This window comes from Drosophila erecta, unplaced genomic scaffold (assembly GCF_003286155.1).
Source record: "Drosophila erecta strain 14021-0224.00,06,07 unplaced genomic scaffold, DereRS2 tig00000126-arrow-pilon, whole genome shotgun sequence".
In the NCBI taxonomy this organism is placed as follows: domain Eukaryota; kingdom Metazoa; phylum Arthropoda; class Insecta; order Diptera; family Drosophilidae; genus Drosophila; species Drosophila erecta.
This window is the reverse complement of record NW_020825209.1, coordinates 11,535,922-11,561,262: the sequence shown is the minus strand read 5'-3', so window position 1 is coordinate 11,561,262 and position 25,341 is coordinate 11,535,922. Positions and strand designations below refer to the sequence as shown.

The 25,341-nt window shown below is 41.7% G+C and overlaps 5 protein-coding genes across 5 annotated transcripts; 3 read left to right on the top strand and 2 right to left on the bottom strand.

Moving 5' to 3' along the window:
- Window positions 1-6,481: 6,481 nt before the first annotated feature.
- Window positions 6,482-8,727, top strand: LOC6550187 (proteoglycan 4). The gene is made up of 4 exons (XM_026982304.1): window positions 6,482-6,707; window positions 6,803-7,316; window positions 7,530-8,367; window positions 8,425-8,727. The coding sequence occupies exons 1-4, from the start codon at window positions 6,482-6,484 to the stop codon at window positions 8,725-8,727; spliced, it is 1,881 nt and encodes a 626-aa protein (XP_026838105.1).
- A 701-nt stretch (window positions 8,728-9,428) lies between these two features.
- Window positions 9,429-12,895, top strand: LOC6550186 (mucin-5AC). The gene is made up of 4 exons (XM_001978289.3): window positions 9,429-9,663; window positions 9,721-9,879; window positions 10,189-11,311; window positions 11,735-12,895. Exons 1-4 carry the CDS (start codon window positions 9,429-9,431, stop codon window positions 12,879-12,881), a joined length of 2,664 nt encoding a protein of 887 aa, XP_001978325.3. The 3' UTR covers window positions 12,882-12,895.
- Window positions 12,896-13,006: 111 nt separating this feature from the next.
- LOC113564526 lies at window positions 13,007-13,516 on the bottom strand. Its single transcript, XM_026982160.1, has 2 exons — window positions 13,504-13,516; window positions 13,007-13,444 (listed from the first exon to the last, which is right to left on the bottom strand). The coding sequence occupies exons 1-2, from the start codon at window positions 13,513-13,515 to the stop codon at window positions 13,007-13,009; spliced, it is 450 nt and encodes a 149-aa protein (XP_026837961.1). The 5' UTR covers window position 13,516.
- Window positions 13,517-13,808: 292 nt separating this feature from the next.
- On the bottom strand, window positions 13,809-15,333 carry LOC6550185 (mucin-5AC). The gene is made up of 3 exons (XM_001978288.2): window positions 14,952-15,333; window positions 14,649-14,813; window positions 13,809-14,590 (listed from the first exon to the last, which is right to left on the bottom strand). Exons 1-3 carry the CDS (start codon window positions 15,331-15,333, stop codon window positions 13,899-13,901), a joined length of 1,239 nt encoding a protein of 412 aa, XP_001978324.1. The 3' UTR covers window positions 13,809-13,898.
- An 8,328-nt stretch (window positions 15,334-23,661) lies between these two features.
- LOC6550184 lies at window positions 23,662-24,232 on the top strand. The gene has a single exon (XM_001978287.3). The coding sequence runs from the start codon at window positions 23,711-23,713 to the stop codon at window positions 24,014-24,016; it is 306 nt and encodes a 101-aa protein (XP_001978323.1). The 5' UTR covers window positions 23,662-23,710; the 3' UTR covers window positions 24,017-24,232.
- Window positions 24,233-25,341: the final 1,109 nt, after the last annotated feature.

Genomic DNA, 25,341 nt, shown 5'->3' with positions numbered 1-25,341 from the left:
AGCGCCTCTTGCCCCACACAGGCGAACAGGTGTTTGCCATTTTTGCTGCGGCTTAATAGATTTTTTAAGCGCTTTTCCGCTTTTGTGGGCGCCCTTATCTTTTGACAATAAAGCGGCATTAAAAGCGGGTCGGAAATCGGCGGCGGAAGGGTCGAAACAAAGGGCCACAATGGCTGTAGTTGGGGGTCTGGGTCTGGGAGGATCGGCTACTTTTGGCGGGAACACGGAAACGGAAATTAACAAATGCCCCAGGCAGCACTTGGCATGCCAAACAGCAGGGACAAGCGCCCGGCTAAAACAGCCATTTATATTCAAATTGTCTTAACTTGGCTCAGATTTTTGTGCGCACCAGCTAGCATTTTGTTTTTTGACATTATTTGTATTTTATTTTTGTGCCTTCGAGGGCGCCCAAAAGTTTAATGTGCAAATCTGTTTAATTAAATGATAAACATTTAATTTGGGGCCGCCAAGCAGCCAACACTTTGTTTATTTTTGCAAGTGAAGAGATGTAAGATGGGTGTTCATTACCAATTTATGACTTAGGAATTGGTTGTGCAGTTCAAGAATTTATGCCCTTTTCACAGCTAAAATCCAATAAATTGCAGACTGGCACGAGATTATTATTATCATAAATCAAATAAACTGTACTCTGGTCTGGCTAGCTACGTGTGAAAGAAACTTACAGGTGTTTCTTTCTCCAGCGATAAATTGCTGGATTTATCAGCTCAACATAAATAAATATATTTTTTGCTCTTTGTATATGTTAATGCTTTGGCCCCAGCTCAAGTCATGGCAAAACTTTTCACAACTTGCGCATATTTTGTGTAAAATAATTTGTCAAATTTCATTTATCTGATTTGATTTACACTGCCAGCGATGTTGTTTTTTCGCGACACCTCGTGTTTTCGCTTTGCTCATTAAAACTTTGTACCGCCGATGGAGAGTGCGAAAAGTGCTGAGCAGGCGAAAATATCCGGCACAATTGTATGAACTCTTTCTTTTCAGTTTTTCTTTTTTTCATTCATTCAATTCTGGCGCCGCTCCCTTTGGAAAACGCTGAAGTGAATCGCGAAAGACAGCTGCCGTAAAATCGAAAGGCGGCGAAGTTTGATGGCCGATAGCAGATGGCAGTCACAGCATCCTAAGCCAATTATTGACATTCCCTGGCAGCTCGCATAAATCAAAATTTGCACAGAGTCCGCCGGGGAACTGGGCGGGAAATAAGGGAAAATATAAGGAAAAAGAAAAACTCAGCAAGGGGATTAGGTTCGCATTGGCCGCTCTTAAGCGGATTTACATACCAGCAGGTTGGAGATGTGTCCATCGAAAGTGATACCCATTCGTACTGTTTGATGTACAAATATTAGTCAAAGGCGGAGTGTCATTGTTATTTTAATTATATGTGTATGTATTATAAAAGTTTTGATTCCATTCTAACTTTCTAAAGTCTAATATTCCATTGTAACTGATGTAAGTTTGTAAGTTTGTTTTGAATTGGCAGCAAATCGAGTGCAAAGTATTTGATGGTCGCCTGAATCCCATAAATCACCGCTTCGCTTTTAATAAATTTGAAGCGGAACAAGATTTGTGGTGGCTTAGCGGCGGGCAAATATTTTACTTAGATGCCGCGCTGCCACGCCCACTGCCGCATAAATCAAATACCGCCGCTCTGAACTTCAGCTTCCTTTCTTTCCATCTTTTTCAAATATTTTTTCCGCCGCCACGCTGCTCGAATCGATGTTTATGGCCGTGAAATCGGCTTATAACATTACCCATTCCCACTCCGCCATCAAACATATATTGGCCACATATACAACGCTTAGCCAGCGGTTTGTTTATAATTCAGCCGAAAAACGCGGCAAAATCAGATCGCACTTACGGACGCGAACAATGTGCTGGTTATTTTTATTGGATTTAATTGCGAGTACCTGAACTTGGCCAAGAAAACTCGGGTATAAGGTCTCTGCCGGAAGCCAACAACTGGGCAAATCCAATCAAATATTGATTGAAACAGGCGCTGGGGATAAATTTGGATTCTATCAAATGGGTGTAAACAGGCTCCCTATTTGCGTTTAATTTATTGCCGGAATCTCGACCAGCTTTTGCACTTCACTGACAGCTCGCATCCAATATTCATAGATTTCAATTAATTAGCCACCTGACGATTAATGGGAATTAAGCTTTCTTAATCACACGTTTTTATTGATGGCCCACTGGAGAGGTAGTTATACAGGCATCAATTTCTTTAATTATGTTGTGCATTTCACCTTTTAACTTTTGAAAAAAGTTATTCCAGCCGTATAAGTGCTTATAAGCACATTTTTCCAATTAAAAGGCCTGAATATTGTTAGTTAGCTCAGAAGTTTTTTCCACCTGATTTAAGTATATTTTTCGCTACTGGGCTTCATTTCACTGAAACTTTTCTTTCTTTTGATTATTTTTAGATTAAAATGAAAAGAGCAGACGACAAATGAAGCATTAATAATGTTTGCTTTTTAAGTAACTTGTATTTGTTGAGGGAGTAACCACTTTTTAGGGTAATTAGGCCATGAGTATAATATTTTAATGCAAGTGTTTTAATACAAATTCTCTAGGAATTTTGTACGCGGATTTCATACGATAAACAGTAAAGCAGTTATAAGTTGGCCAAAGTTAGGCTTGTCTTAAAATATTTTGTATTTAATTGGTGGCATTTTGGGTGGCATTGGGATCCTATTTATAATTATTAGTTGGGAATCAGTCACTTTTCGCTAGATAAATGATGGTGGTCTAAATGATGTACGTAGATCAATCAGCTGACTTCTTATACTTTTAAGGGGTCACACAACATTGGTGTTAATATAAATCGCTGATTACATATTATATATATAACGTTAGCCGAAAGCGAATAATTTGTTTATCCAGCTCAGCGAATATTGGGTATTAATAGCCGGTGATGGGGGCATCAGTCATATTAAATTATTTAAAAGTCCACGACTAATGGACACGGACAAAAAGAGAGGCTGAACAGAGGCAGTGGATATGTCTGTTTGCAAAATTAATCAAACGCGCAACTGACAGCATAGGGAGCGTCATAAGGAAAATAAATTAAAAATACATAAAGCGCTCAATTACGAAATTTGGTACATTTAATTTGTAAGCAAGCCAAAAAAGACAAAAGACTGGCCGGAAAAAAGGCAATGGAAACACAGTGGCCAAAACGCAGTCACACTGCCCATGAAAATGGAATCCAATTTCCATGTACTTCTTCGTCCGCTTTTTCTTGCCGCTTTTTCTTTTATCTGTTTTCGGTTGGTTTCAGTTGCCTACTGTTCCGGGGGCAATATAAAAATTTAATATTCGCCCGGAAGTCGGCTGCAATAAAATGCTCAACAGAATGTAGTGGCGCAAGTAACTTCAATGTGGAGCCATAAACCATGATCCGGCCTCGCCGACACCCCAAATTATGTTGTAAAAGTGGCGAAAAACAAGCAAACGGCGACACTTGAGATCCCATTTCCCCCCCACTTTCTCCCCACACATTTTTCGCCCCAACTGGAAAACAGACGGGGAAACAGAAGTCCAGACAGACGCCTCATTAGTCCAGCGGTCAGTGGGCCACGTTAAGAGCTACTGGTACCCAGTGGAGCTGGGAAACGTCGAAAAAAAAGGTCTATGGAGTGGCTGAGTTATAGAGGTCCTATGCGAAACGGCGAGGAACTGAAGAAAGCGTATGCAAACTTGTTTTGGGACTTGTACTTGACCGCAATCAGTAATAACTTATTTATAGAATGACAGCGCCTGTTGGAACTCAAAGGCAAATCTTTGTGTGGGCTAACAAAAGTAACTATATTTACTCCAGACCTTGACCTATATTTATTTCAATTGTACAATAGGGCATTGATTCAATTTTCTCTTTGTAGCAATGTTGGGAAGGCACGCTTCTTTGGTAATATTTATTTATAATTTTGTTACTCCTGCAAATGAATATATTTAATTAAGATTTGCCAGCGCATCCTCCATTGACTAAGTACATCTAACCTTCTGACATTTCTTAATTAACTGAGGCACATTTTAATTGGCCTGTCCATTGTGGTGTAAAACATTGGTTAGGCCGAGCATCAGCTCACATTTTGGCGGTACATGTCGACACTTGTAGGGCCTTTAATGAAGCACCTGTCATCAATGTGCTTGCGGTTGGACGCGACTCCTTTTGCTCTGTGTAGCCAGCAGTCATGTACACAAGTGCCACCCCTTGCTGCCGCCATCTAATGCCCTTTGACCCCTTCGCAACACGTCTCTGTGTGTGTGTGTGTGTGTGTCTGTGTGAGCCATGCAAACATGGCCACCAACTAATGAGCCCTCGTTTAGCAGCATTTGGCATTGCAATCGGCGCCGATCCTTCACCAGCAAAATTTAAATGACAAAAAAACAATGGTAACAAATGAGGGTAATTGAAAGAAAGCCACGGCATTATGGAATTATTTGGTGCTGGAAACGTACGTGCCTTAAACAATATCAAAACAAAAGTGTAATACAACATTGCAGCCTTAAAGTATTAATATTTACATAATATTTTATGAAATTTGACTTATGCAAGTAAATGTGTATATTCCAATGCTGCGGTTGCAGTTTGCGATGCAATGTCCACAACGAACATGTTACATTCGACACAATATATCCAGACAAACGGACATTTGCCGGAAAACCGGCTCTGGATGAGTCTTGCAACTTGGCTGCTGGCTGGTGGCTGGTGGGGTGGAAATTGAAATGGAAACGGAACTGAAACCCGTCGAAGTTCCCGCAATGACAGCACATAAATCAGCTTGCCTCGCTTCGTGCATAACTTATTGCACACTTTGGGGCAGCTCTGTATATTGCAATTGTTTGCTGCCACACAATTGCCAGTCATGGGCGAAATTGTCTTGGGTCTTAGACTTAAGCCTGGCAGCAACAAATACATGTGCACGAGCATACACACATGCGAGTATGTGTGACACAAGGATGCTATCCTGCGCACTGCTAATTGAATCAGAAACCGCACCATGAAATCAGCAGGCAAACGAAGCGGCCAACGCGGCGGATGCGGATGCGCAATGCGAAATGAAAAAAGGGACAATTTTAGAGCATGGCAAAGGATTGCCGGCCAGATTGATAAGTCCCCAGGCGGAATGCCTTTGACCTAAAAAGAGAAGCGAGTGGGGCATACATTTATGCGATTCCTGAATAAATCATTTACTGGCAGTGACGTACTCCTTTTTATATTCTGTTTTTATTCCAGCCCAAAATAAATACGCTCCCAATGTGTGTGTGTGTGTGTGTTTGCGCGTTTGTATTTGCGTTAGATTTTCGGACATGACAGGAAGCCTGTTTTCCCCGGAACCCATGGCGTATGGGCAATATGTGTAGCGCGAAAAATAAACAATATTCACACAGCGAAAAGCCGCACAAATTAAGGAAATTTGGCGAATGAAGCGTGCAATTAAATGTAAGTGTTTACCTCGACGGCGGGATGCCTTCCGTACTTTTTTTTCGATCGAAGTTTACGACTCGATGCTGGCGCCTCGACTGCCGAATCCTATAAACGATCGAATTGCCGAGTTACGCGCCAAAAATCGCACCAACAAAACGCGCCAAAAAACCAAAAAAAATGTAGGCCGTAATTCGGAACCCGCGACCGTTGTGCTCGCCACAACAACCGGTTGGCAAGTGAATAAAAAAATCCACAACGATGCTAGGAAAACCGACGCGAAGGATTCAAACGGGAAAGCAGTTCCGTGACACTGCTTGCCGAAAACTGTTATACAACAAGGGTGCTCAGTAAAATTGTTTTTATTTTTAAATCGTTCATTGAAAAAAGGCATTATAGCAATAAACTTGTGAATATTTAGTTCAAAGCATTATGTTTAACATATTGCCTTTTAGTATTTTCTGGGAAAGTTGTGAATTAATTTTCATAGAATAAATGATTGTTTAAGTAACAACAGCCGGCCAAAATAAATGCATTTGAATCTCAAACAAAAGCATTTTACTAAAAACTATGCTGAAAGGTTTTATCGAGTTTTTCAACCGAGAACGTTTGCTGCCCTGCTTACAGAGCTTTCGGCGTAAGCAGTGCAAGCTGCTAAAGCATCGTGCCAAGCAGTGTCTTGTACTTCTGATTGAGGGGTTTTTACAATTGCTTCATTGTGCTTCGGTTAAAAAAATATGGGGGACTCACTATCTGAGCCACGGCCAGGCATCTGAGTCGAGACCAAAGAAAGAAAATTCGAGAACCTAATTTTTATATACATGCACCTTTTTTCTTTTTTTGTTTCTAGCAGTACTTACAATGGAAATGTTGGTCTGGCACGTATAATTCCGATAGACAGACGCCGTCTGCTGCTCTTGTTTGTAGTCATTGTTGTTTCTCCAGAGATTTGCCTTTGGAAAGAACAAGTCGGTCGTATAAATAGTTGTCGAAGGGTAAGGTTAAGTCATCAGTTACACGCCAACCTTTAAAATGTTGAGAGCGTTTGCCTTTACTGTCCTACTTACAGCTTTGACCTCGTCCCAAGGACATAGGGGCGATTACCTCAGATTTCCAGATCCCGGAAATATTCCGAGATATAACCAACGACCCTGCGGCCCCCGAGTCTGTGGCAAAAGTGAATTTTGTTATCGCAGCTTTGAGAGCATTTGTGACTTTAACGATTACAATCTGAAAATGATATTGAGTGGCCAGGAATGTAAGAATCATAAACTAATTAAAATATTTATATATTTATTTATAGCAATCTTATACAAATTGTTAAATAATGTTTTGTTTTTCTTGTTCACATAGTGTTTGAATTGACAGACCCTTCTTATTGCCGAGCGTCGCCTCCACGGACAAAACTTATTGATGTCGGCTACTATTTCAATCACCAGAGCTTGTTAGTAGCTCAGTCTCAACCTTTGGCATTTTCATCGCCAATTCCCAGACCTAATATTCCCCAAAATCCAGAAAATAGCGAACGTTACCACGCAAATCCGTCCAATGATTTTTATGGGCCAGTGCAACGTCGTGTGCTTCCTTATCCGGTATGGCCATTTAAGCGGCCACAGTCACCACCGAGAAATCCGCCAGTCAGTTATCGACCTCCTTATTGGTACTATCCAACAAGACGGCCCGAAGTAACCAAACCATGTTACCATGAAACTACAACCACGACAAGTGCTCCCAAGACAACCACCACAACGAAGGCATCTACAACGACGACTACAACTGAACCTTCTACACCAACGAAGGTGGCATTTACAACCACAACAATGAGCACTGAAGCCCCCACAACAACAACTACTGGATCTACATCAACATCAACAACTACAGAAAAAATAACAACAACCACCGAACTCACAACAGCAACGGAACCAGCAACAACGACAGAATCTGTAACAACCACAAAACAATCTAATACTGCAGAACCAACAACAACCACAACAACAAATCCCACAACAACCACAGAGCCAACAACAACCACAGCGCTTCCTACAACCACAGAGCCAACAACGACCACAGAGCCGACAACAACCACAGAGCCAACAACAACCCCAGAGCCAACAACAACCACAGAGCCCACTACAATCACAGAACCCACAACAACCACGGAGCCCACAACAACTACAGAGCCAACTACAACCACAGAACCAACTACAACCACAAAGCCAACTACAACCACAGAGCCAACTACAACCACAGAGCCAACTACAACCACAGAACCCACTACAACCACAGAACCAACTACAACCACAGAACCAACTACAACCACAGAGCCAACAACAACTACAGAGCTCACAACAACTACAGAGCCAACAACAACCACAGAGCCAACTACAACCACAGAGCCAACTACAACCACAGAGCCAACAACAACCACAGAGCCAACTACAAGCACAGAACCAACTACAACCACAGAACCAACTACAACCACAGAACCAACTACAACCACAGAGCCAACAACAACTACAGAGCTCACAACAACTACAGAGCCAACAACAACCACAGAGCCAACTACAACCACAGAACCAACTACAACCACAGAATCACCAACATCCACGGAGCCATCAACAACAAATTCTGCATCCACTACAACCGAATCTTCAACGACAACCAACACGAGCTCTTCATCTACAACAATAACGACAGTACAAACAACAGAACCTTCAACGACCACTACGTTGGTTCCCCCTACAACGACAACACTTGCAGAATCGTCTACAGTAACAACAACCCCGACTTCCACAACAACGACTTCGGAACCTTCCACAACATCTACAACAGATTCTTCAACAAGCACAACAACTACGGTTGCCCCAGTCACGACTACAACAACCACTGAAGCTTCTACAACAACTAACCCGGCGACTGTAAGTAAAATATATAATGTTATAACAGAATAAGATAGTAAAACACATTTCTGACAGGTCAACCCAGTATTTGTTGAGATCAGAAACGAGGATGGACAAATAGTCGATTTCGAAATGGCTGCCATGGCCGTGAATCCGGAAACAGGGGAGCCAAACTGCGCGGAGGTCACCAATGTCCTGATAACCACAGGATCAAGGATCGTATTCCAGTTCTCTGGGTGTATTGTGGCGAGTCTTGCCACTGATCCAACAACCTCGACCAGCACCACCGTACCAACAACAACTCAAAACACTCCGCGCTATCAGTGGTACGGCGGTTCATCGGCTTACGCACAGTCCCAATTTATATACACCTATTAGATAAACATTAATTTCCATTCTATACAAATACATTGTCATTAAGAACTCAATAAAAGCCATTAAATAAATAACAAGAATCTGAATCAGAAGATACTTTTAAAACAAGAAAAACTACACTTTCTCTGTCTAAAAATGCAAAATGCAAGTAATTCGTATTTCGCTGATTGGAACGCCACTTATACCAATGCATCACGTTTTCCATTTCATTTGAAACGGAAATACTAGGAAGCAGCGTTAGACCGCAATTCCTATCATAGGAAACGTGATCTTTGATGTGGAAATGCCACACGTGAACTCCGAAGCGCCCTTCAACCCATCTCCGAAATCAAGTTCAAGTTCCCGGCTGTGAACTGCTAATCACATTCTGCTGACTCATGTCTCAGCTCAAATTCTTTACGAATTTACGAAGAACTGCAAATGGCAGACAAATTCCCATGACTCAAGGTTGAGATCAGCCGAACTGCGATAATGGTCAACAAATGTCATAATAAAGTGCAAGCCAGAATGAAAGTGGGAGAAGAGGCGTCTGCGGTGTCTGCCGATTGATACGAAATTATGGAAACAATTATTATTATTATAATTAATTGAGTCCCCGACACGTTCACCTACATTGCCAGTGTATGAGAACACCGAGTGTTAGGACGTATATAAACTGGATGCGACGGAGGTCACGGCATAGTCGCTTTCGAACCGTTCGGAAAATGACAGCTTTTCTACTTTCCATTGGACTCGCCCTCCTCGCCGCCGCGCAGGCATGGGATTACGGAGTGCCCTACTATCCGGCACCGCACTATTTCGAGGAGCAGCAGCCATATGATCTTCGGTGTCCACCGTCGGGTCCGGAAAGTCTGGTTTGTGCCGGAGCTCCGGGCGTCCAGCCATCCACCTTTCCCAGTCCCTGCGAGGTCCAACGTTTCAGAGCCCTGACTGGCATAAGTAAGTACTCAAGTGAGATCCGAAACCCACACGGTTACTCACCCACTATTTCTGCAGACTGGGAGATCATCCACGAGAATAGATGCGAAACTTTGGAGATCTGCCCGGACAACTGCCATGAGCAATACAGCCCTGTGTGCGGGAAGTACAGGGATACCAGGCGCAACTTCAGGAGCGAGTGCGAACTGCAGCTGATCAAGTGCCGCACAGGACATCGTGAGTACTCCGGAAATATTGAAACAGAGTCTTTAAGCGCTGAAGTTATTTATTTTAATTTGATGTATTACGGTATTCACGGTAATGAAAAAAAGCCTTTAAATAATTTAAATAGTCTCAAGCTGTGTAACTAAATGTACTTAAACAATGTTTTGAAGTCGCAGAATGTTAAGTTTCAGTGGCACGTCTGTCAAACCTTTTGTCACTGTGTACGTCGAAGCATGATTTTTTTATATTTTTAAAACATGTATACGTCATATGTTTGTTATGATACTGATAATTACTCATTTCATATATTATTCATTGCAGCTTGGCGAAAGCACCATGATGGCCCCTGTGAAAGCAGGTATCCTGTTCCTCAGTCGCCTCGCGCTCAAAACTACAATCCCTATGCGATTAATCCTTACCAACCGAGCATCGAAACTGGAAGAGCCTATGGATCCCAAGGACCTTACGGGTCTCAAGGACCTTACGGATCTCAGAGTTCCCCTGAAGCCTACGGTTCATATAGGCCGCAATCTCCCCCTCTGCCTTATTCGCAAAGCTCATTTGTGTCCCCAAAACCAACTTATGAAGCGCCTATCTATCAGCCCTATCAGATATCCTGGGAAAATCTGCCCATCGAGTATGCTGAAACCGCCAAACCTTATCCCAATCCAACCTATAAGACTACACCAACTACTACATCCACAACTGCCCCTACAACTACTTCCACAACTGCCCCTACAACTACTTCCACAACTGCTTCTACAACAACTTCCACAACTGCTTCTACAACAACTTCCACAACTGCTTCTACAACAACTTCCACAACAACTACACCTCAACCAGAGACCACTCAAAATCCCAGACAAAATATTAAGGTGAATGCCGTGCTCGATGACACCCAGCCTGAAGAATCAACCGAGCCCAGTTCCACGGAGTCCAGTGCCACCGCTACACCTTTAAAAAAATACATAACCACTGCTTCTCCACAACATGCTACAACCACTGCACAGCCTTCCAAAGCCTCACTATCGATAAACGCTGCTCAAGAACCTGAACGGGAGGCTCAGGAGACCACTAGCACAGAAAGAACTACAACTTATAAGTCTTCCAATGCTTATAATTCATATGCAACCTCCGAAGCTCCTGAGACCGAACCGACTACGGTGTCCGAAGACCAGTTATTCAAAGTAAATGAAGTCCAGATAAGTACTGAGACAACTGAAACGGCTGCTGAGACAACGCAGACCCCCACTCGTACTTACCCATCGTATCCAACTTATTCATCCTCCAGTGTCCATAAAACTTATCCAACATATACCTCCACTGAAGCTACAAAGAAAGAGGAAGCTACCGAGAAGTCTGTCGACGAGATAGTCAAAGTAAATGCATTTGAGGAAGACTCTGAAAACAAGGACGATATAATAGCTACCACACCGAAATCGCAGTCTACTTACCCATCGTATCCAACTTATTCATCCTCCAGTGTCCATAAAACTTATCCAACATATACCTCCACTGAAGCTACAAAGAAAGAGGAAGCTACCGAGAAGTCTGTCGACGAGATAGTCAAAGTAAATGCATTTGAGGAAGACTCTGAAAACAAGGACGATATAATAGCTACCACACCGAAAGCGCAGTCTACTTACCCATCGTATCCAACTTATTCATCCTCCAGTGCCTCTAAAACTTATCCAACATATACCTCCACTGAAGCTACAAAGAAAGAGGAAGCTACCGAGAAATCTGTCGACGAGATAGTCAAAGTAAATGCATTTGAGGAAGGCTCTGAAAACAAGGACGATATAATAGCTACCACACCGAAAGCGCAGTCTACTTACCCATCGTATCCAACTTATTCATCCTCCAGTGTCCATAAAACTTATCCAACATATACCTCCACTGAAGCTACAAAGAAAGAGGAAGCTACCGAGAAGTCTGTCGACGAGATAGTCAAAGTAAATGCATTTGAGGAAGGCTCTGAAAACAAGGACGATATAATAGCTACCACACCGAAAGCGCAGTCTACTTACCCATCGTATCCAACTTATTCATCCTCCAGTGCCTCTAAAACTTATCCAACATATACCTCCACTGAAGCTACAAAGAAAGAGGAAGCTACCGAGAAGTCTGTCGACGAGATAGTCAAAGTAAATGCATTTGAGGAAGACTCTGAAAACAAGGACGATATAATAGCTACCACACCTAAAGCGCAGTCTACTTACCCATCGTATCCAACTTATTCATCCTCCAGTGCCTCTAAAACTTATCCAACATATACCTCCACTGAAGCTACAAAGAAAGAGGAAGCTACCGAGAAGTCTGTCGACGAGATAGTCAAAGTAAATGCATTTGAGGAAGACTCTGAAAACAAGGACGATATAATAGCTACCACACCGAAAGCGCAGTCTACTTACCCATCGTATCCAACTTATTCATCCTCCAGTGCCTCTAAAACTTATCCAACATATACCTCCACTGCAGCTACAAAGAAAGAGGAAGCTACCGAGAAATCTGTCGACGAGATAGTCAAAGTAAATGCATTTGAGGAAGACTCTGAAAACAAGGAGATAGGTATGACAACGGAGCCTAGCACAACTGAGGCGCCAACTACTTACGCATCATATCCGACTTATCCGGCCTCGAGTAAAACGTACAGTTCTTCTGAGACTTCAGATGATGATGACGATGAATTGGACAAAGAAATAAAGATCGACGCAGTCTCTGAACCAGCAACCATTCAGAACACGACGTTCGCAACGACACCATCCCCGACAACCACCAGCAAATCTTTATCAGAAGAGAAAAAGGAACTTGAGATTAATGCAGCTAGTGTGGCCAAGAGTACGAAGACTGAATCAGCGGAAGTCCCAGAAGTTGTTAGGACAGAAAGCGTTAGTAAGAACGGATCGCAGGTAAATTTGGAGGTGACCTGCAAACGAGAAACCAAAAAACTAAAGCTGGACACATCGAGCTCCGATCGAAGCAACATATATTTCATATTTTTGGGCTGCTAAACAAGTTGTTCTAGTTGTGTTCTAGTGTTGTTGTATGTTGTGTTAGTATAGTTAGTAAAGTTGTGCAGGTGGTACAAGTATAATAATAAACTGTTACGTTCGAAACTAATCTGGTTTTCATGGACTTAGTGCATCGCATTCAAGGTTTTGTTGGGCAGTATGTGGTATTTCACATAGTTGTATATCATGAACTTTTGCGTCATTAAAGTCAAGTTTTCAGAGTTGTTTCTGTTGTTGATCACTATGTAACCATCATGAAGTAGCGAATTTTTCAACGTTTCGTTGTTCTTATTAATCTCGTTATTATCACCGTCCAAGTTCCTGGGTGTTGTTATATTGTTCACCATATACTCTATCTGTTGCATCACGTTATAGGGCATTCCCAATATCCAACTAATCGTCCGTATTTTTTTTCTCCATGCCTGCTCTTCATCGTAGAGAATCGGATTTCTGCGCAAATCGATTCCCCCTGAATCGACAAGAGTCTCGTTCCATATGCATTCCGGCTCGTAGATTTCCACTAATCCATAGTATAGTACATGTATTACAAATATAACGAGCGGCTAAAGTGAAGTGCAGTTAGAAATGCTATCCTTGCTTCGTTTTTCACAAGTTTTCTCACCATGAACTCCATGTTTTTCCAATTTTTTTCCTGTTTTTCGTTCTGGCTTGTTAGTTATCATAGGGCAACTGAAATTGTCTGAGGTATTTTTTCAGTCAGTGACCTGCCGAACGGAAGCGAATTTTAACAGGCATACTGAGTTAAAATATTGAAGTATTACGATTAAATATTGAAGTATTAAAATCCTATAAATTAAGCCTTGTTATAGTTGACAATCGTTATAATCAAGCTAACTCTTTCGCTCCTCACAGTAGATTTATTTGATATTTAGGATTGGAAGAAAAAACAATGCTATTTAGTTATATTGTATAATTTAAAACATATCTGAAGCAGCTGTAAATACTTTCAATAAATATTAGTAAAAAAAAAACTAAATATATAATGGTTTTCGAAGTTTAAAGTTGGGCTTGTGCAGTTGCTGCGGATTTTTGAGTGGTGCTCATGGCCTGTGTAATCGCTTCCAAATGCTCCGTGGTGGTTTCTTCGCCAATCTCAGTGGTGCTGGGCATCCGTAGAGGCAGAAAGGATTGGACAGTGCTGGTGCTCGAAGGCTCGAATAGCCTGGTTGCGGCCAAAACTGGCAGGGGTGTGGTGGTGGATGTGGTAGTAGTGCTAGTGGTGCTAGTGGTGCTGCTGGGCGCGGAATAGGGCTCCGTGACACGACCAACTTCGGGCAAAAACATCGAGAGCGAGGAGTCGGTTATCTCGCCGTAATCGCGACCCACATCGGGTATATTGTACACATTGTAGGCATCCACAGCCTGGGAAACGGAGACCATGGGATTGGCCAGGCTCATCAGCTGCTGGAATTGCATGGGCGAGGGACTTGTGCTGGTCTGTTTGGTGGGCCTCATCCTGGCCGTCGTGGTGATTCTGGTTGTGGTTGTGCTGGAGGAGGGCCTGGGTGTGGTGCTGCTGCTCCAAGGAGCAGGAGTGGCCAGCATTATGTATACTTTCTTCGGGTTGGTGGCAAACTTGGCATTGGAGGCGCTGAAAGTGGAAGGCTTTTTCTTGTTGCGACGCAGCTTCTTCTTGCGCCCACTCTTCGTGGGTGTCTGACAAGGACCCGTGTGCAGGATTCGCTGGACTAAATAGACATGGTTTAGATGTAGGACTGGATGGATAAACGACATATGTGTACAGACCTTGTTTCGTGTGGCATTCGCGTCTACGCATCTCGCACTCGTTGGTGAAAGTTTGGGGAACAGCGCCTGCAATCTCGGCCAGCGCGCAAACTGGACGCTCCACCTGGCTGCACTTCATCGTCTGGCAGGTGGGCAGGCATCGCTCCATCTCCGTGGGCTCCAGTTCTGCACGGGCGGCACTCAGGGTAATGGCAAATGTTTCGGGTTTTCAAATAAAACAAACATGGCAAATTAAAACAAAATATATAAAAACATTTAACATTTTAAAAGTAAAAAACAAACATCTACAAGCGGCGCACTCACCTGTGCCGTGCTGGAAGAGCATCTTCATGTTGGCCGCCTCCAAACGGCAGTTGTTCTCGAAGTAGAAGCTATCGGTTCCATTGGTGGCACAGACTGGCACTCCGCCTGCCTGGCAATTGGGCTGGTAGTCCACGTACTGGATCTGCATGGGACCCAGGCCCTTGTAGTCCTTGTCATCGGCATCCTGGCCCAGACCCACATCGCCCAGTATCTTGGCGTACTGGTCACTCGTATAGTGCGAGTCGCCCATGTGCCAGTTGGCAATGGGCGAGCTTTTCTGGGCCACTACTCCACGGGCAAGGATCCCAAGAAGTTGCAGCAGGATTATAATCATGGTAACTGCTCGACTGGTGCTGTCTTTCCGTTTCTGCTGCGTGTGCATCTCGAGTGGTTTGTGACCTCCGTGGATCGAGTCCAGTGCTTTATACTGGCTCTCGAGCGGGTTGTCATACGAGTTTGCTGCATTTTTTCACTGACACCGCACTTATCGCATATTTTCTTTTGCAATAACAATCATTTTATTCTGATAAGCACCCACGGGGCAGGTGGCTCTCGGCAAAGCCATTCATAATTGCTTATCGCACTTTGCACTGTGGGTCATTCACGTGATTAACTCGTTTGAAAATCAGAGGTCATGTACTGGCTAAGTAGATTCATCAAAAGACAAGACACTTGGGGTAGCTAACTTGCAGTAAATATTTCTTGATAATACATTTTAAATTTACACATTTAACGATGCTTGTATATGTTTTTGGCTTTATGTAGATACACTTGGCTTTCCACTCCAGTTAGGTATGGAAATTATAGCTTTAAAAGGCACACTTTGTAAGTTATCCTTTGGGTGTCCTAGTAAAGGGTACGCTTTTAAGCTCGAAAGCAATATGCTTGACAAAGAATGTATAAGCTTATTTTTCGTTTTTCGTTTGAACATGACTTTTAATGTCTAACTTTTACACTGAGTAAAGATACCAGTTAGCTTAAAGCTTATTTTAAAGATAGCTCGTTTTAAAATACTTGCATTAAATAAACAAAACTTCTGCATTGAAATGCATTTTCTAAAATAAGTTATATTAAGTTTATTCCAGCGCAATAAGACACATTTAAAATGGGTACACAGGCCTATAAAATAAATGGAGAAATATTCTTACAGGCTAGGAATTTGATTTAAATAAGTTCAGCATAATTTCTTTGCTGAATTCAAAGAGGTAAATAGGATGCAGATAAATATCATTGAGAACTGAGAAATATAAAGTGCATTTTTGCGTAAGTAAATCTGTGTTTTGTGCGAAGTAAATATATGTACATATACAAAATATCCTTGTGCAAACAAATGTTTTAAAATGTCCTTGGAATCGGGCCCTTTGCTTCGTTCCAACCCAAATATGCGCCCAGTTTCAGATGTGGTGCAAAGTTTTGAAGAGCCAACCTATTTTTGGGCAAGTTTATTGCTTTGCCGTTATTGAAAATGACAGAGCAAGGGCGACTGCCCAACCTGCCCCCCTTTGAATGTCCTGCAACATCCTTTTCCACACACAAGCACACAAGCAAAGAGTAATCTGCATATGCTTATTTGGGGGACCTGAAGATACAATTTATTAAACTCTCTCATACACACCCTGCTAAAAATGGCCAAAGTAAACAACAAAAGTTTCCCATTTCCTTACAGGACGAAGGGTCCTGAGACATTCGAATCCATTATGTGCTCGAACAATGAACTGCTGTGGCACGGAAATAAACCAAAATACGGAAGTCACAGCAGCAGGAAGCAAAGCGGAATGCAGTGGAAGCCCTGATCGCAAGATGGAAGCCACCGTCAAATAGAAGATGCAGATAAGTACTAAGTATCATTGAGAACTGAGAAATATAAAGTGCATTCTGGCGTAAGTAAGTCTGTGTTTTGTGTGAAGTAAATATACATATACAAAATATCCTTGTGCAAACAAATGTTTTAGAATGTTCACAACTCTTTTGCTTGTGCGATTAGAGAATCAAAAAGCAAATTTTTCCAAGTCAGTCAACTCAAAATGGAACTCCTATCGAAAATGTTATGATTCTAGAAATGAAGTTTGAGGCTAATACCAAAACAAGCCCGAAAATGTATTAATAGATATACAAACATTAATTAATTCAGAAGTGGCATTTGGGCAGAGAGTTCCTCATTCGATGCCGATCCCCGTTGACTGTTGGTTTTGCCATCCAGCTTGCCTTCTGTTTTGGTGGAGCTCAAAGCGCAGGGGCGGCGAGGGGAACAAGAACGGCGGGGGGAGCGGGATGGGGTGGCTGTGGGCCAAACAATAAACAAACAAACAAGCTGCAAAAGTGTCAAACATTCATCATACATTGTAATATGCCTCTGGACCGGGCCAGAACTTCCTGCATCCCATCGCCACTTGCCAGACTTGGCCACTTGGTCACTGGTTGCTGTCACAGTCGCCGTCACGGGCTGCTCTTCACTGGTCACTTGTCACTGGTCACTGGTCACAGGTTCCTGGTAACCTGTCACTGGTTAGTGGCCATTGTATTTTTTCCATTCCCGGTTTCTGAACTTTGGAACTCGAAAGAGAGGCAAACGGACAAAGGCAGGCAATCGCGAGCTAAAAACCAGAGCTGCACTAAGAAAAAATGTGTCTATGTTTCCTATAGAGCGCGGACAGTTGAAGGATTATACAAATTCGTACGACGTAGTAGAAGTTTATAAATAAAATAAAAACAATTATGCTGTGTTTATTTGTTTGTATAAAAGATTTCAACAATGTGTTATTTGCGTCAAAGTATCAATGATTTTAACGGCCTTGAGAAGAGTATTTGTAGTGCGTCATTTCTTTCAGTGCATTCTGATGGGCGTAGCAGCAAGAGCGGAGAGGGCGTGGTCGCGCGGGGTCGTGCGGTTTCAAAACTATGGAAAAAGTGCAAAAAGGTCAGTAAATTAATGTGCAAAACGGGCGGTGGATAAACTTTGAATGTGTCGCGTATGTGTGAGTGTGTTTGTGAATCAGCATGTGTTTGTTTGTGCGCTGGAAAAGCTGACGGTAGGCGTGGCTGAGCCGCCCACAGGCTGACCGTGAGAGATAGGGGAAAATGGAAAATCGGGGGGGAGTTTGCTTTGAGTTACGGCCTCCCTCTTTTTGCAAAAGGCACTCACACAAGTAAACAAACAAGCTCGCACAGATACTCACACGCACAGCACTTTCATTTACACAAATACAAATACAAACAGTATTCAGATTTTACCAAAGGGTTATCGAAGGGCAGAAAAGAAAACATAATAAATAGAAACGACAGCCGCATTTTTCCTTCAATTTATTCATCCTACGATAATGATAAATTCGTTAGCTTAGCCGCATAAATTCAATTTAAGTTGAAGCCGCTCGTCTTAAATTAGACGTAAAATTTTCAACTAATAAATCAATATTTTAATAATTTATACAAATTGGGTATGTTTCTGAGTTTTCTCCCCCATGTTGATCGATTACTTCATATTTGGGGGTTGTTCTCCGAATTTCAGCGACTGATTGCCGCGTTTTTTTTTTTGGATTCTGTGTGATTATGATTATGATGTGCGGTGGGCGGACAGGGAATATGCACTCTATGGGAAAACAAATTGCTTTCAAATTAGTTTCCACAGGTGCGACCAAACGAGTTGGAGTGATGAGCAATTCAAAAGAGAATCCCTCATTTGTGAGTAAAAACTGTTGACGTTTCGCCAGTTTATGCAAACGAGTTCCCGGAAACTTTATTAATAATGTTTCAGCCACTCGTGACTACTCAACAGTCCGAATGAATAAGGGAAAGTTATATTATTGTAGCAAATGCAACAGACATTTCTGATAACCTAATTAAAATGACAATTTTGTGTTATGTGGTAAAGCTTGTTTACCGCTTATTTAATTACATTGTATATTGTACCTCAACTTCCAGCTATTTATTTAATTGACCGTAAGTTCTAACTATATACGCTACTATATAACCAAGGCTGCTTTAAGTTGACCAATTTTCCAAGTGCAACCCAGCGGCCTTTGCAAGAAACTTTGAACCAGAAACGATGTGTCCAGCTTGTGTATGTCAAACTGAAGGGGAGGTGGAGGAGGAGGAGGAGGAGGGGGCAGCCCGACATCTTGCCATAACTTAAACGGAGTTTCTAATGGCACCCTAATGAAAACTTCATCGTTTTGTCAGATTCTCGAAAACAATTTGCATAGGAACGGGACATGCAAACAGCCATAAATCATTTAGCACTAAGACCCCTGGACTGGTTCCGTCTCTTTTTTGCACTTTCCCTTCTCTTTCTAATGCTGGTTGTGCTGTCTCTTTCTGCGGCTGGATGTCTGGCTGCTGTTGGCTTCATTGTGCTTTTAATTCCAATTTTAATTTCACACCAAAACTTTGCTTCTTAGTTGGCCGAGCGCTCCATCGACTACGTCGCTTTCCCGCCCCTCGGTTTTTCCCATAAGAAAACCCATCCCTGTTGTTACAATTTTCTTTTGAAAGTTTTCTCTTGTCCATGTCGTGTCGCGTTGTGTCCTTCCGATTGCGGTGAATGATAATGAACGCAACTGGTCCATTGTTTGCCAGGGGATTTCATTTCGACTCACCCACCACTATAAATACGGGTATATCCCTACGTATCCATTGAATTGGCACCGAAAACCCTCGGGATCCAATTAAAGATCCCAAAAACTGCGGCCGGTGGGTAAACAGAGCTCAGTTTTATAATTAAGTACAAAAACCAAGTAATGAATCCATTTGCGATTAGTCAGAGGAAATGTGTAGAATCAAATCAATTTAGCTAACAATTCGATGTCTAACGGGTGTAAAGACAAAATTCGAAACTTCGCCAGTTCGAATTGATGTTGACCGAATGATTCGGTAAAAGTTCCATGCGAAATTGCTGATTCTCTGAAAGCTCAGCTTTGATATACTTGTATATTTTATCGTTTGTATTTGTTTATCACAATGATTGAAGAGAAGTGCAATTACGTCGAGAGCTGTAAAGTGGTTTCATTTATAAAGGGCCTTAGCTTATATACAAAAAATGTGCTCTCGCAAGTTTAATTCATTAGATTGTGTAATCTAAGTTTGCACCATTAGATTGGCAAACGAGTTTATCCGATAGAAGCCAAATTATTCAATTAGCTGAACACGAAAATAGCCAGCGTTCCCAGTGGAAGCGCGGAAATTCAAATTTAAAGTGCTTTGCGGGTGTCGGGGGAAAAGCCGAGATTTTGGGGCTCAAAGGGGGACTTAAACGATGCTTGAATCGGAAACGGAATCGGATTTGGCAGTCTCAAGTGCGATTAGGCAATTAAATGTGGAACGGTACGTAAACGTATTTGTTTCCGGCACTCTTCATTCTTTTACGCCCAGTCAGTCGCTCTGTCAACACTTTGTTTGCCATCCTGGCATTATAATAATATATATGTAAATATAATGGCAGTAAATTCCCCACTCACACAGACACAAAAGCAGCCATCTTGCCTGCTGTCTTATAACGGTAACCACGTCTGTGTGTGTGTGTGTGTGTTTGTGGGAAACGGAAGTGCGGCATATTTTCCGCTTAAAACACCACAATGTGCTCGACTTTGTCTGTGTGTGAGTGTGTGTGAGTGTGTGTGCGGGGAAAGAGCTGGAAAAAGATGGGCCAGAGCGACAATGCGGAGTCACAATTTATTCGCATATTTTTATTATTTTTCTCTTTATTGTCCGGAGCATAAAGCTCATGTGAGCCAACGCACACCTTGGTAGTCCGAAAGTCGGAGCAATTAAATGCTTTAAATTAATGTGGAATTAAAGTAACGACTGCCAATAACCGTATTCGTATATTGCCTGTGGCACATTCGAGGCCGGATTGCGGCATTTTTAAAGTGCTTTTATGAAGTGAAACTAATATACTCCATTCTGTGGCACAGAATTCACGGCGAATGGTATTATGTGAAACAAAATCGATTTTTAAATCCTGTTCATTCTATTACATTTACATCTGATGAACTTTTATTTGTCAAACATATTTATTTCATATGTGTTCCAAGTCAAACAACTACAATTTATTGAGCTGAATTGTGAGCTGAATTCCTTAAAAGCTAGACATTGAATTGAATTGAGAGCTGCTCAATTTTTAGTTTCACAGCTGTTGCTAGAGCTTATCCTTTGGCAGGCTGTCAGTTCTTGACTGCATCCTGGCACAAAGGATGCCATTGCTTCTCTGGTTCATAATAAAGGCAACTTATTAATCATCAGTGGACCTAGTTGCTATTTTATCAGGAAGCATTTATAAACCAATATATCTCTGTCTGCCACATTGCCTCACTTTTAAGCTTGCAGACGGAAGAGCAATATCCTGCGATTATCCTTGCTCCAAGGTACTGCAATGCCATTGGGGCGTGTGTACTTCATTATCCGAATTCCAGCCTGGCGGCTGAGGAATCCATCTCAAATTTCACAATCGAACCTAGGAACAAGCGTGGCCAGATGCATCTCTGGAAACGCCCACCGACATGCTTTGCATTTTGCTCAATTAGCAGCCAAATAAGAATTGAAGCCAACTGCATGCGAAAAGTTACAGGATGTTTCGTAAATTTAAAGTTAACTAGGTTGGTTCCTATTTTTCCATGCAATGCAGATAATAAGTGAGAAATATGTATGTGGCCATCTGCTTTTGTGTGCGGTGTATCTGCGTAAACTTTTCAGCTCTCCAGCTTTCCAGCTTTCCAGCTGGCTAACTTAGTTTAGCCCGAAAATGAAACTGTACAAATTGTTTACAAAATCCAATTAATTATGACCCTTATCGTGGCTTTTCATGTAGTTGTTTTGGTGGCGACTTTGCTGTTTTGTTCCGGACAGAGTGTCCAATTAGTGGTTTGTGATGAACCGTTGACCTCGGTTTTTCCCGACTTACCTCTAAATTGAGTCAAATTAAATGGTGCAACTGCAGAATGGACAATCAGTGTAAATAGCTACGGTTAATGTAAAAGCGGTTCACACATAATTCGCGAGCTATGGCAAAAACTAACATGCAAAGTTGCGCTGATTTCTGGCAGGATGCCATCCTTGCTTTTAATTCGCACTTCTGCTGCAGATTGAATGCCATGTAATTTGTGCACGCCGGTTAGTTTCGACATGATTAGACGGAGATTATCCGAGGAATTCGCTCTCCCAATTAAAGGCCAGAGTTTAAGGGGCGCAGGATTCCCACTCGGTTTTCACTGCCTGCCTCTGGAATTTGATCAACAATTAATTATTTGCCTTGTATCGACGGACATGACCGCACCACATGCTGTCCCCATGCGAGTCAAAAGAGCATTCAATTTCCATTGTGCATTTTCCATTCAGGTGCATCACAATGCGGACATTAATTTGATTAGTGCTGCCAGCTCCAGCAGATTCCATGAGTTTCACATGCTCTGAAATTATCCAAAAGCCAACGCAATTAAACGTAGTTTTTATGTATTATTTAGAGCCTTTCAAGGCACAAATGCCAGCTTACTGAGGAATTTAAACAATTAGTAAGTTGCGCATTGAAAAGCAGGCAGCAAAAATGTAATAAATGGCACAATGCGGCTGCAAAATGTTGCTTGAAAAATTTCCTTTGCATAATTTAATTTAACTGAATCGAATCGCCCTTTCGAAGTGATTGGTTAAAGGTAAGCTATCGATTTAATATATGCTTTAAATCTTTATTTTTCTTTTTCTTTTGTATGTTTGAAAAAAAGGCATAAAATATTAGACCTATTTAATATCATTGGTATGGTTTAATGTTTAATATATAGACACATAGCTGCAACGAATATATAAACCATAATATAAACTATGTGTATTAAATACATCACATTTTCTTTCACCCCACGCTGTGTGCAAAAATGTTTAATTTTCGTCAGAATTTAAAATAACAAATACGAGCTATCGAAATACAATGAATTCAAATTATGCCTGCGCCTCATGTCAGCAACAATCAATTTGGATATTATTTAATCAAATGCAATGGAAAAGAATATCATGTCTCTTTAATTAACGACACAGCTAATTTATGCAACAACATATTTGTAATGAGCATGAAATATGCACGCGTGAAAAGGCCCAAAAATGTAAGCAAAACAAGATAGAATGCTATAGTCGAGTTCCCCGACTATCAGATACCCGTTACTCAGCTGGTGAAAGTGCAAACGAGAAGTTTCAACATTTTCTGGCATATCGGTAGAAATTGGGAACAAACTTAAAAACATTTAAACATTTTCTAACATTTTGCGCCAGAAACATTTAGAGGTATGCCACTTCAAAATCCGATAAAGATAAGTTGAGTTATGGAGTTTAGAACTTCAGCATTTTTTTATGTTTTGGAATTTCTACAACATTATAACATCAAAAAATTAAAAAAAAATTTAAAAAAAATGAATTTCTAAATTTGAGTGGAGATTTTTAGGAAATTTACGAGTTTTGGGTATAAAAAGGGGGACAAAAAAGCGCATCAAAATGTGGCTATAAATTATTTGGAGTTGAAATTAAAATTGCAAGTGCAGAACGTTGAACAATTTGACCACTTGTCAAATTTCAATCATAATATGTCAGTTCATTCATTTCAGCTAAAATAGAGAAAGAGATCGCAGACTCATCAATAACAATGTCTAAAAAAATACCTGAATAATTAAATTCAGCAATTTTTGTATGCCAAAGTCCTGTAAAGTGTGCTTTGAGATTCTGAATGAGTTCTATTATTCGTTTCCATTTAGATTGTAATTGCTGCAGTGCTTCCAAATTTTTCTACAAACATGTCCAGCCACCAGAAGCACATCAATGTGTATGTGCCCCCGATTAGCAGTTTTCCGGAAGCCAGTTTGCTGGGCGGCTACGGACTGCAGGATCGCATTGCGATGCCCAAGACGACGGAGGTCCTTGAGGAAGACCTCGATGAGCGGGACGCGCACTTCCTGTACGTAATCGATAGCCAGGGACGCCTGTTGGAGCATGTACGTTACTACGGGGACGATTACCGGATGGCACTGCGTAAGGCCTTTGCCACGAGGGTCCTTGACCACCAGGATACTGGCGTGGATCTCCTATTGAATCGGGAATAGCAAAGCGAAGAACCATACCAGGGCACACAACAAATAAATTAGCTGTTTCAATTAGCGCACTTTATTGCTCGATGGCCGGAAAATCAAGTAAAATTCGCTGTATTTCCCGTGCCATGTTTGGTAATGCGAACATGCGAATTTATATAATATAGACAGCTGTCAGAATTTATTGAACAAAATAAATCTATGGTTATTTTTGACAGCCTGAAAGCATAACTTATAAATGATTTTATCAAATAGGCTCTTTTTAAGCCGACTACTCGGGAGGTGTTGATACATTTGCAATTTTTTAAGAGTAATTTGTCCCCTTTGGGATCTAACGAGCTATTTGTGATGTGCCGCATTTCGAAGCGTACATATTTGCACAACAGATGAGCCACTTCAGCGAATTTTCCCCTGGCTGACTCACAGGAATGGTAGATAAAAATATTTGTATTTACTTTCTGGTCACAATTTGTGAAAAACGAATTTTGTATTATTTTTTTCGGTTGAAAAATGAAAAATGAAATGTGGAAAACGAATTACATTTGCATCGGCATGTGTTGGGCATGCAGATGGGATCCGTATCGGTGCTTGCATCTGCATCTGCGCTTGAAAATGAATCCGTATCTGCAGGTATTTGCGTGAGCTACTTCGTTGCATAATGGGGTTTTTATGGCCGGAGGATTTAATATGTAACGGATTCACACTAGAAATATGTAAAGTCCTCTTCAACTGCATAAACTAAATGGTTTTGCTGGGAGTCGATATCTGTAAATCATCAGTAATCAAATTATAGATTTAATAACTACGTTTCCTCAGTACATGTATTTTTTGACCATGGAGCTAATTTAAAAGGTCTGTTTCTGGTGAAAATATAGATAATAATTAAATTTTCGTGGGCAGTTGACTTCGTATGTCGCCGTGAGTGTCGTTTTTGACCCCCATGTAAACTCGGATAATTGAGCTTGCACATGTATTGCGTATCCGACCCGTTGCCCTCCAGCCACAGTGCAATTTATGTCCGTTAGCATTGCCACTGAATCCCCCGTTTAAGGATCTGAATGGACGGGTATTAAATTTTGTGTGTGCCCTGCTATGGCAACTGGTCAAAGGCCAGGATATCTGGATAACTGGATAACTGGACTGGAATGGCGTCGCCTGCGCCGCACTTCAAGTCTTGAGAATTGATAAAAAAGAAAAGAATTTAGTTCCATTGCCATGGGATCCAATTTGTGCATATGTAAACACCTGAGCCTCAGTAGAGCCAAGTCAGCTGAATACCATTTAGCTACCTAATTGGATAGGTTACATATTCTCTTGGGCGTGAGTGTATCTGGTCAGAT

Bases quoted from the DNA above. Each gene is read 5' to 3' on its own strand.
- LOC6550187 (XM_026982304.1), top strand. From the start codon at position 6,482: ATGTTGAGAGCGTTTGCCTTTACTGTCCTACTTACAGCTTTGACCTCG. The intron at 7,317-7,529 runs ATCAACAACTAC...AGAGCCGACAAC, and splicing joins ACTACTGGATCTACATCAAC to AACCACAGAGCCAACAACAA. The intron at 8,368-8,424 runs GTAAGTAAAATA...CATTTCTGACAG, and splicing joins CAACAACTAACCCGGCGACT to GTCAACCCAGTATTTGTTGA.
- LOC6550184 (XM_001978287.3), top strand. From the start codon at position 23,711: ATGTCCAGCCACCAGAAGCACATCAATGTGTATGTGCCCCCGATTAGC.
- LOC6550186 (XM_001978289.3), top strand. From the start codon at position 9,429: ATGACAGCTTTTCTACTTTCCATTGGACTCGCCCTCCTCGCCGCCGCG. The intron at 9,664-9,720 runs GTAAGTACTCAA...CTATTTCTGCAG, and splicing joins CAGAGCCCTGACTGGCATAA to ACTGGGAGATCATCCACGAG. The intron at 11,312-11,734 runs GTCTACTTACCC...TTCATCCTCCAG, and splicing joins GCTACCACACCGAAATCGCA to TGTCCATAAAACTTATCCAA.
- LOC6550185 (XM_001978288.2), bottom strand. From the start codon at position 15,333: ATGCACACGCAGCAGAAACGGAAAGACAGCACCAGTCGAGCAGTTACC. The intron at 14,814-14,951 runs GTGAGTGCGCCG...CCGCCCGTGCAG, and splicing joins GCTCTTCCAGCACGGCACAG to AACTGGAGCCCACGGAGATG. The intron at 14,591-14,648 runs GTCTGTACACAT...ATGTCTATTTAG, and splicing joins CGAATGCCACACGAAACAAG to TCCAGCGAATCCTGCACACG.